Below are 11,183 nucleotides of genomic sequence, written 5' to 3'. Positions count from 1 at the left end.
TGTACTGTAACTAGTATCTTCCACTACAACTAGTGTTTTTCACTGCTAGTAGCGTGTATCTTGCACTACAACTAGTGAGTCTTGCACTACAACTAGTTTGTCTTGCACTATAACTATTGTCTTGCACTACTAGTGTCTTGCACTACAAGTAGTGAAAGCACACCTTGCACTACAACTAGTTTACATCTTGCACTACAACTGGTGTGTGCGTCTTGCACTACAACTAGTGAGAGCACACCTTGTACTACAGCTAGTGAGTGTCTTGTACTACAACTAGTGAGTGCCTTGCACTACAACTAGTTTGTCTTGCACTGTAACTAGTAAGCTCACACCTTGCACTACAACTAGTTTACATCTTGCACCACAACTAGTGAGAGCACACCTTGCACTACAACTAGTGTGCATCTTGCACTACAACTAGTGTGTATCTTGCACTACAACTCGTGAGTATCTTGCACTACAACTAGTTTACACCTTGCACTACAACTAGCGAGTGCCTTGCACTACAACTAGTTTACATCTTGCACTACGCTACACCTAGTTTACGTCTTGTACTACAACTAGTTTATGTCTGCACTACAACTAGTTTGTCTTGCCCTACAACTAGTGTCTTGCCCTACAACTAGTTTACACCTTGCACTACAACTAGTTTACATCTTGCACTACACTACACCTAGTTTACGTCTTGTACTACAACTAGTTTATGTCTGCACTACAACTACTTTATGTCTTGCCCTACAACTAGTGTCTTGCCCTACAACTAGTTTACACCTTGCCCTACAACTAGTTTACACCTTGCACTACAACTGGCGTGTGCCTCATCCTACAGCTCCTTTACACCTTGCACTACAACTAGCATCTTGCGCTACAACTCGTTTACGTCTAGCGCTACAAGCCCCCCACCCCCACCCCCATCTCCCCCCCTTCTTTCCCCCTCCCTCCCCCTCCCCCCGTCCCCACTCCTCCCCCACCCTCGGGGGGGGGGGTCCTGCAGCCCCTCCCCCTCCTGGTGGCCTCTCCGGAATGTCCCCAACTCCCCCCTCCCCCCCCCAAGGGACCTCAAAGGGACCCTTGTAGGGGACAGGGAGGGGTCAAAGGTCACGGACGGTGGCATCCGGGGGGGGGAGGGGGAGGGCAAGGAGCCCCTCCCCCCCCCGTGGGAAAACAAGGCTCCATTCATAAACACTTGGGGGGGGGGGGCACAGAAATCCCCCCCAACCCCCTCCCCGGGGGGGGCGGGGGGGGGGGCTGGGAGGTGTGGCCACGCCCCCTGAGCCTAGCCACGCCCCCTCGCGTGGCCACGCCCCCCTTTGTCTGGCCACGCCCCCCCTCCGCGTGAGGCCACGCCCCCTCCAGGTGCGGCTGTTGTGGTGGTGGTGCGGGAAGGTGAGCGGGGGGGGGGGGGCACCCTTGGGTGGGGGGGGGCACCTGGGGGGGGGGTTCCTTTGGGTGGGGGTCCTTTGGGTGGGGGTCAATTGGGGGGGGGTATTTTGGGGAGGGTATTTGGGGGGAGCACTGTAGCGCGGGGGGGAACTGGGTGCTATGGGGGGGGGCTGGGGGGGGGCACCCTTGGGTGGGGGTCCTTTGGGGGGGGGTCAATTGGGGGGGGCGTCCTTAGGGGGGGTTATTTTGGGTGGGGTATTTGGGGGGGGCACTGTAGCAGGGGGGAACTGGGTGCTATGGGGGGGGGCTGTGGGGGGCACCCTTGGGACCGGGGGGGGGGGGGGGGGGCACCCTGAGGGGGGGGCACCTTTGGGTGGGGGTCCTTTGGGGGGGGTCAATTGGGGGGAGCGTCCTTTAGGGGGGGTTATTTTGGGGGGAGGTATTTTGGGGGGGGCTCTTTAGCGGGGGGGGAACTGGGTGCTATGGGGAGAGGCTGGGGGGGCACCCTTGGGTGGGGGTACCCTGGGGGGGGCTCCCTTGGGTGGGGGTCTTTGGGGGGGGTTATTTGGGGGGGGGCACCTTTGGGGGGGCTCTTTAGCGGGGGGGGAGGGAACTGGGTGTTATGGGGGGGGGCTGGGGGGGCACCCTTGGGTGGGGGCACTCTGGGTGGGGGCACCCGGGGAGGGGGCACCCTTGGGTGGGGGTCTTTTGGGGGGGGGTTATTTTGGGGGGAGGCACCTTTGGGTGGGGGCTTTTGGGTGGGGGAGGGGCAGCTGGGTGCTATTTTGGGGGGGGGGGGAGGACACTTTTGGGGGGGGGCACCCGGGTCCCATGGGGGGGGGGGGCACCCCGGGGGGGGTCATTTTGAGGGGGGAGGGGGGAAGAGGGAGGGCGCCCCCCTCCTTCCCATTCCTCCCAGTTCCCTCCCAGTAACGCCCCAGTAAGGAATCCGCCGCGGGGCGGGTGACTCACCGCCCCTCCCCCACCCAAGGGTGCCTTTTTTTGGGAGGGGAGGGGGGGAGGGGCGCGTCGGGTGCTGGGGGGGGGGAGGGGCACTGGGTGCTCAGGGGGTGCCCCTCCCCCCCCCCCAGGGGTCAGAGGTCACCATGGGGGGGGGCAGCGCGGGGGTGCTGGCGCTGCTGGCAGCAGGTACTGGGGGGACTGGGAGGGGACTGGGAGGGGTGGGGGGGGACTGGGAGGGACTGGGAGGGAACTGGGAGGGATTGGGGGGGGACTGGGGGAACTGGGAGGGACTGGGGAGGGATTGGGGGGGGACTGGGAGGAACTGGGAGGGAACTGGGGGGGGACTGGGGAGGGACTGGGGAGGGATTGGGGGAACTGGGAGGGAACTGGGGAGGGATTGGGGGAACTGGGAGGGAACTGGGGGGAACTAGTGGGGGATTAGGGTAACTGGGAGGGGATCAGGGGGGAACTGGGAGGGACTGGGGAGGGATTGGGGGAACTGGGAGGGACTGGGGGGGGATTGGGGGGACTGGGAGGGAACTGGGGGAGGATTGGGGGGGACTGGGAGGGACTGGGAGGGAACTGGGGGGGGATTAGGGGAACTGGGAGGGACTGGGGAGGGATTGGGGGGACTGGGAGGGAACTGGGAGGGAACTGGGGGGGGATTGGGGGAACTGGGAGGGACTGGGGAGGGATTGGAGGGGGATTGGGGGAACTGGGGGGGACTGGGGAGGTATTGGGAGGACTGGGAGGGAACTGGGGTGAACTGGGAGGGACTGGGGGGAACTGGGAAGGGATTGGGGGTGACTAGGGGGAACTGGGAGTAACTGGGGGGGAACTGGGGGGCACTGGGTTTTTGCCCCCCCCAACTGGTTTTTGCCCCCCCCCCCCCCCCCCCCCAGTTCTGCCCCTGGCAAGAGGCAGCTCGGAGTCCCTGGGTGAGTTACTGGGATGAACTGGGACGAACTGGGACGGACTGGGAAGTGGGGAGGGGCTGTACTGGGATGGGGGGGGTGCATACCGGGAATGGGGGGGTCGTACTGGGAATAGGGGTCACTGGGAATGGGGGGGTACTGGGAATGGGGGGGCATACTGGGAATTGGGGGGCTGTACTGGGAAGGGAGGGATCATACTGGGAATGGGGGGGGTCATACTGGGATTGGGGGGGGTCATACTGGGAACAGGGGGGTCATACTGGGAATGGGAGGGCATACTGGGAATGGGGGGTCATACTGGGATTAGGAGGGTCATACTGGGAATGGGGGGGACATACTGGGAGTGGGGTGGGTCATACTGGGAAGGGGGGGGTCAAACTGGGAATTGGGGGATCATACTGGGAATTGGGGGGGGTCATACTGGGAACAGGGGGGTCATACTGGGAATGGGAGGGCATACTGGGAATGGGGGGGTACTGAGAATTGGGGTCATACTGGGAATGGGGGGGGTCATACTGGGAACAGGGGGGTCATACTGGGAATGGGAGGGCATACTGGGATTAAGAGGGTCATACTGGGAATGGGGGGGTCATACTGGGAGTGTGGGGGGGTCAAACTGGGAATTGGGGGATCATACTGGGAATGGGGGACATACTGGGAATGGGGGGGGTCATACTGGGATTAGGAGGGTCAAACTGGGAATGGGGGGGTCATACTGGGAGTGGGGGGGGTTGTACTGGGAGTGGGGGGGGGGTCATACTGGGAAGGGGGGGACATACTGGGAATGGGGGTCATACTGGGATTAGGAGGGTCATACTGGGAATGGGGAGGTCATACTGGGAGTGGGGGGGGTCATACTGGGAGTGGGGGGTGTCAAACTGGGAGTGGGGGGATCATACTGGGAAGAGGGGGTCAAACTGGAAATGGGGGGGGGATCATACTGGGAAGGGAGGGCTCAAACTGGGAATGGGTGGGGGGTTATACTGGTATTGGGGGGCCATACTGGGAAAGGGGGGGGGTCTTACTGGTGCCAGCGACCCTCTGACCCCTTTTCCCCCTCCCCCCCCCCAGATGCCACCAGTCCCTTCTATTACGGTGAGTGGGGGGACACTGGTGTCCCCAAGGGGGGGGGTGACAGCGGTGTCCCCAAGGGGGGGGGTGACAAAGGGGTCCCGGGGGGGGTGACAGCACAGTCCCCAAGGGGGGGGGGGGACACAGGAGGGTCCCCAGGGTGGTGGCACGGTGTCCCCAAGGGTGGTGGCATCGTGTCCCCAAGGGGGGGGGGTGGCACGATGTCCCCCCCCCTTGTCACCGTGTGTCCCCCCCCCCAGACTGGCACCAGTTGCGGGTGGGGGGCCTGGTGGTGGCGGCTGTCCTGTGCGTCACCGGCATCGTCGTCCTGCTCAGTGAGTGTCCCCAGGGTGTCCCCGAGGGGTCCCCGAGGGGTCCCCAAGGGGTCCCCGAGGTGTCCCCAAGGGGTCCCCAAGGTGTCCCCAGGGGGTCCCCATGTCACCGGGGGGGGTCCCTGTGTTTCCAGGGGGTTCCCGTGTCCCCAGAGTGTCCCCAGGGTGTCCCCAGAGTGTCCCCAAGGTGTCCCCAAGGTGTCCCCAAGGTGTCCCCAGGGGGTCCCCGTGTCACTAGGGGGGGTCCCCGTGTCCCCAAGGTGTCCCCAAAGTGTCCCCAAGGTATTGGGGGGGTCCCTGTGTCCCCAAAGTGTCCCCAAGGTGTCCCCAGGGGGTCCTCCTGTCACCGGGGGGTGGGGGTCCCGTGTCAGTAGGGGGGGTCCCCGTGTCCCCAAGGTGTCCCCAGGGGGTCCCCGTGTCACTATGGGGGGGTTCCTGTGTCCCCAGGGGGTCCCTGTGTCCCCAGGGTGTCCCCAAGGGGTCCCCAGGGAGTCCTCCTGTCACTGGGGGGGGGTCCTCATGTCACTGGGGGGGGGTCCCCGTGTCCCCAGGGTGTCCCCATGCCACTGAGAGGGGTCCCCAGGGTGTCACCAGGGGGGGTCTCTGTCTCACCTGGGGGGTCCTGGTGTCACCCAGGATTCCCCAAGGGGAGGGACACCCATGGGTGACATCGTGCTCCCCCCCAATGTCTGTCACCTCTGTTGTGTCCCCCCCCAGGTGGGAAGTGCAAGTGCCGGAGTAAAGGAAGGTGGGACATGGGGGGGACATTGGGGACATGGGGGGGACATTGGGGACATGGGGGGGGACATTGGGGACATGGGGGGGGACACTGGGGACATGGGGGGGACATAGGGGCATGGGGACATGGGGGGGGACTTGGGGGGACAAGGGGGGACGTGGGGGGGCACAGGTGGATATGGGGGGGGACATTGGGGAGATATGGAGACATGGGGGGACATTGGGGACATGGGGGAGACATGGGGGGGACATGGGGACATGGGGGGGACATTGGGGTGATATGGGGGACATGGGGACATGGGGGGGACATTGGGGACATGGGGACATGCAGGGACATGGGGGGGACATGGGGACAAGGGGGGGACACGGGGAGGACATTGGGACATGGGGGGGACATGGGGACAAGGGGGGGACATTGGGGGACATGGGAACAAGGGGGGGGGGACATGGGGACACACGGGGACGTCCCAACCCCCACTGTCCCCCCCTCCCCCCACAGCCGCCACCACCCCGCTCCGGAGACGTCCCACCTCGTCGGCCCCGGTACGTGTCCCCCCCCCCAAAAGGGACCCAGGTGACCTGGGGGGGGGGGGACACCCCAAATTCCAGGGGGGGGGGTCCCAGGTTTCGGGGCGCCCCCTGACCCCCGTTTCTCCCCAGGAGCCGCCAGCTCGTGCTGAGGTGTCCCCAGATGTCCCCAACCCCAGGAGGGACGCGTGGAAGGGGTGCGGGGAGAGGTTTATTTTGGGTTGAAACCCCCCAAAAAAAATCCAGGAAAAGGGGAAATTAATAAAAAAAATGTTAAAAAAAAAAGGAAATTTGGTTATTTTGAGGGAAATCCCTGCAGTGGCACCAGGGGGACAATGAGACAAAGGGACACGAGGACGGGGGGGTGTTGGGGACATTGGGTAGGTGGTGACAAGGTGGCGCGGGGCTCGTGGTGGCCTTGGGGGCACAGGTGACATGGGGCCAGCGGTGACAGCGAGGACAACGATGTCACGGGGCATTGGGTGGCGTTGGGGACAGCGTTGGGTGGGTGGGGACACCAGGAGGGGACAAGGTGACATGGGGCCTTGGGGACAATGTTGGGTGGATGGGGACACCAGGAGGGGACGAGGTGACACCCCAACGTCCCTCGAGTGCCTAACCCAACGGTGACGTGGTGGCCACCAGGGCCATGAAGACATGGTGGCCGTCAACCCATGTCCCTCAGGTCCCCAAGTTCGTGATGACGTGATGACCGATGTCCCCATGTCCCTCAGGTCCTGAGGTTCTTGATGACATGGTGACCAATGTCCCCATGTCCTGAGGTTCTTGATGACATGATGACCAACGTCCTCAGGTCCTGAGGTTCTTGATGACATGATGACCGATGTCCCCAGGTCCTGAGGTTCTTGATGACATAACGACAAATGTCCCCATGTCCTGAGGTTCTTGATGACATGATGGCCAATGTCCCATGTCCCTCAGGTCCTGAGGTTCTTGATGACATAATGGCCAATGTCCCCATGTCCTGAGGTTCTTGATGACATGATGACCAATGTCCCATGTCCCTCAGGTCCTGAGGTTCTTGATGACATGATGATCAATGTCCTATGTCCCTCAAGTCCTGAGGTTCTTGATGACATGGTGACCAATGTCCCCATGTCCTGAGGTTCTTGATGACATAATGGCCAATGTCCCCAGGTCCCTCAGGTCCCCAGGTTCTTGATGACATGATGATCAATGTCCCATGTCCCTCAGGTCCTGAGGTTCTTGATGACACGACGACCAATGTCCCATGTCCCTTAGGTCCTGAGGTTCTTGATGACATGATGGCCAACGTCCTCAGGTCCTGAGGTTCTTGATGACATGATGACCAATGTCCCATGTCCCTTAGGTCCTGAGGTTCTTGATGACATGATGACAGATGTCCCCATGTCCTGAGGTTCTTGATGACATGATGATCAATGTCCCGCGTCCCTTGGGCACCCAGGTCCATGGTGACATCATGGCCGACATCCCCAAGTCCACCACGCTCCCAAGCCCATGACAACGTCACGTCTCCTGTCCCCACAACAGCGGGACGTCCCCACGTCCCTCAAGCCCCCAAGTCCACGGTGACGTGCCGGTAGATCTGGGTGGCCCCCTTGAAGCTGGCGGCCACCAAGAAGTGACGGTGACCCAAGGAGATGGGGGCGAAGGCACGGGGGGCGGGGGCCAGGAGCTCCTGGGTGGGCTCCAGGTGGCCACCGGGTCCCAGGCGGTAGACGCGGCTCGGGGCGTAGTCGTTGCCCAAGATGACGTAGCGCTGGCCGGCCAAGGACAAGGGTTGGAAGACCATCGAGCCCCGCGCCGGCACCTGCTGGACCTCGCGGAACATGGACCCCTCCCACCGCATCACCTGGGAACAAAGGACCATGGGAAAGGTTTGTATGGGTTGGGGGCGTCGTGAAGCAGGGGTGGAGGTGGGCCACCATGAGACCATGATGGTGGTGGGACACCACAATGGTGGTAGACCCCCAGGAACACATGATAGAGGTGGTAGACCCCCCCCATAAACCCATGACGATGGTGGCACCTCATTAACCCATGATGGTGGTGGACCCCCATGATTGCGGTGGGACCCTATAAACCCAAGATGATGGTGGGACCCCATAAACCCATGATGATGGAACCTCATCAACCCATGGTGGTGGAACCCCATGAGCCCATGGTGGTGGTGGGACCCCCATGACCCCATGATAGAGGTGGTGGGACCCCAAAAACCCATGATGGTGGTGGGACCCCATCAAACCCTGATGGTGGTAGACTCCCATGAGCCCATGATGATGGTGGGACCCCATAAACCATGATGGTGGTAGACCCCCCCATGAACCCATGATGGTGGTGGGACCCCATGATGGTGGTGGGACCCCATAATGGTGGTAGAGCCCCATGAACCCATGGTAGAGGTTGTGGAACCCCAAAAACCCATGATGACGGTGGAACCTCATCAACCCATGGTGGTAGAACCCCATGAACACATGCTGGTGTCAGACCCCAACAGACCCCATGAAGCTGATGAAATCCCACAACCTCACACTGCTGGTGGCCCCCCATGGACACGTAACACCGTGAGAACCCCGTTCTCACCTTGGCGTCCCCCAGGAAGCGCGTGAGGCAGAGGAAGACGTGACCCCGCAGGCGGAAGTGCTTGGCCGCGTAGACGTCGGGGACGTGGGGGATGTCCGTGTGGGGGGCAAAGGCCGCCCCGCTCCACCGGTAGACCAGCGGCCTCCTCGTCCCGCTGCAGACCACCAAGGCCGGCCGCCCCCCCAGCTCCAGGAACTCCAGGTGGGTGTCACGGTGCCATGGCCTCAAGGCCTGGTGGGGGTAGAAGCCCCGTCCCCCCCAGCGGAAGAGGGTGCTGGTGCCCCCCTTGGAGCTGTCGGCCACCCCCAGGTACCAGTGGCCACCGAGACGGGCGCTGGCCACCGCGTGGGGACGCCGCAGTCGCCCGTTCCCCAAGGCCTGAAGCCGGACGAAGCGGCTACCGGGGCCACCAGCCCGGCGCCAGACGGCCGAACCCCCCCCAAGTTGGGCCACCACCACCACCAGCGCCCCCCCCAGCTGGAGGGGGTGGCAGGCCACCGGAGACGAACCTGCAGAGACAAGGACATGGGTGGCGTTAGGGATGGGAGTGACCCCGTGGAGGTTTTGGGGTCAAGGTGATGGAGAAAAACCTACAGGGACCTCAAGGTTGGGGTGACGGTGATGACCCTATGGGGACATTGGGGTGGTGGGGACAACCCTGTGGATATGTTGGGGTCAAAGGGGTGGAGAAAACCCTACAGGGATATTGGGGACATCGGGGTGGTGGGGACATTGGGGTTGTGGGGACAACCCTGTGGAGATGTTGGGGTCAAGGTGATGGAGAAATCCCCATGGGGACCTTAGGGTTGGGGTGACGGTGACGACCCTGTGGGGACATTGAGGACATCGGGGTGGTGGGGACAACTCCATGGAGACATGGGAGAGCCTTGGGTTGATTCTGTAGGACGCACAAGGGTACTTTTGGGGTTCCATCATTCTTTCAGGGATTCTGGGATGCGGTGTTGGTTTTGGAGCTGTAGGGGATTCTTGAGGCCCTCCAAGGCCAATTTTTGGGGTTCTCCAGGCCATTTTGGGGGGCCCCAGGCCATTTTGGGGGTGCCAAAGGCCATTTGGGGGATCCTGGTGTTGATTTTGAGGTCCCCGAGTCCATTTTTCAGGACCTCGAGGCCATTTTGGGGTGCCTAAGGCCATTCTTGGGATGCGGTGTAGGTTTTGGAGCTGTAGGGAATTTTTGAGGCCGTCCCAAGGCCATTTTGGGGGTCTCCAGGCCATTTTTGAGATCCCCCCCAACCATTTTTAACCCTGTTCCGCACCACTTCCAGCTTCCCCCCCCAGGTCGTTTTGGGGTTCCCCCAACCCCAGGTCCATTTTCGGGGCCCCGAGGCCCTCCGAGGCCATTTTTTGAGGTTCTCCAGGCCATTTTGGGGTCACCAGCCCATTTTTTGAGACCCCCGCACCCAACCATTTTTAACCCCATTCCGTGCCACTTCTAGCTTCCCCCCCCCGGACTTTTTGGGGTTCCCCCAACCCCAGGTCCATTTCTGGGGTGCCGTCACTCACCGTTGATGATGGTGGGGGCCCGAAAGCGCCCGGCCAACTGGTCCCATTCCAGGAGGGCGCAGGCACCGGCGAAGGGTTGGGCCAGGGCCACCCCTGGGTGCCCCCCCAGGGCGAAGGGCTCGGCCGCCAGCGAGGCGAAGGGCAGCGACTGGAAGGGCCGCAGCTCTGCGGGACCCCCGTTAGCCCCCCCGACACCTGGGTCACCCCCCGCCTCGAGACCCTCCCCACCCTGGGGTCCCCCCTCGTGTCACCACAGGGAGGGGACACCGGTGTTTGTGTCCTGTCCCCGCCCCCCCCCCCAACCCAGGGTGAGGGGACAAAGCTGTCCTGGTTGGGGGGGACCCAAGTGTCAAGGGTGGGGGGACCCACATGTCCGGGATGGTGGGGGACAGGTTTTAGGGACACAGAATTTGGGGACAGAGGGGACACAGATGTTGGGGACAAGGGGGACCGAGATACTGGGGACAAGATGACCCAGAAATCAGGGACATAAGGGACCGAGATGTTGGGGACAAGGCCAACCCAAGTATTGGGGACAGCAGGGACAAGGATTTTGGGGGGCAAGAGGAACCCAAGAGTTGGCAACATATGGGACCAAGACGTTGGGGACAAGAGAACCCAGAAATTGGGGACACTTGGGACCAAGGTGTTGGGGACAAGGTCAACCCAAGCGCTGGGGACATGGAACCGAGATGCTGGGGACAAGAAGACCCAGAAATTGGGGTCATATAGGACCAAGGTGTTGGGGACAAGGGGGACCAAGATACTGGGGACAAGAGGACCCAGAAACTGGGGACATATGGGACCGAGACGTTGGGGACAAGGCTAACCCAAGCATCGGGGACAGCGGGGACCCGAATTTTGGGGTCACGGGGACGCCGTACCGGACACGAGGCAGTCGAAGTCGCGGGGCTGCAGCTGGGCCAGGGGGGTGCCGGCGCGAGTGGGGGGTCCCCGGCAGCGCCCGGCTTCGGCGGCGGGGGCGGCGCTGCTCAGCCAGGCCACCAGCCAGCGCAGGCGGCAGTCGCACTGGAAGGGGTTCCCCCGCAGGTCCCTGGCACCGGCACCCCCGTGTCACCTCCTGTGTCCCCGTGTCACCTCCTGTGTCCCCGTGTCACCCCCCCCC

The 11,183-nt window shown here is 62.4% G+C and overlaps 2 protein-coding genes across 2 annotated transcripts; one reads left to right on the top strand and one right to left on the bottom strand.

Annotated features, from left to right (window-relative positions):
• The first annotated feature begins 1,284 nt into the window (after window positions 1-1,284).
• Window positions 1,285-6,235, top strand: FXYD3 (FXYD domain containing ion transport regulator 3). The gene is made up of 8 exons (XM_083815274.1): window positions 1,285-1,386; window positions 2,475-2,532; window positions 3,249-3,284; window positions 4,353-4,376; window positions 4,613-4,687; window positions 5,402-5,432; window positions 5,922-5,965; window positions 6,083-6,235. Exons 2-8 carry the CDS (start codon window positions 2,490-2,492, stop codon window positions 6,100-6,102), a joined length of 273 nt encoding a protein of 90 aa, XP_083671400.1. The 5' UTR covers window positions 1,285-1,386; window positions 2,475-2,489; the 3' UTR covers window positions 6,103-6,235.
• On the bottom strand, window positions 6,144-11,128 carry LOC310888512 (leucine-rich repeat LGI family member 4-like; the record flags this gene model as incomplete). Its single annotated transcript, XM_083815252.1, has 4 exons — window positions 6,144-7,805; window positions 8,537-9,045; window positions 10,058-10,222; window positions 10,942-11,128. Coding segments are annotated over 4 exons (1,164 nt in total), but the record flags the coding sequence as incomplete, so codon positions are not given.
• Window positions 11,129-11,183: the final 55 nt, after the last annotated feature.

Source organism: Anser anser (assembly GCF_964211835.1).
Source record: "Anser anser genome assembly, chromosome: 37".
In the NCBI taxonomy this organism is placed as follows: Eukaryota; Metazoa; Chordata; class Aves; order Anseriformes; family Anatidae; genus Anser; species Anser anser.
The sequence above is the reverse complement of the archived record's forward strand: the minus strand, read 5'-3'. Positions and strand labels throughout refer to the sequence as shown.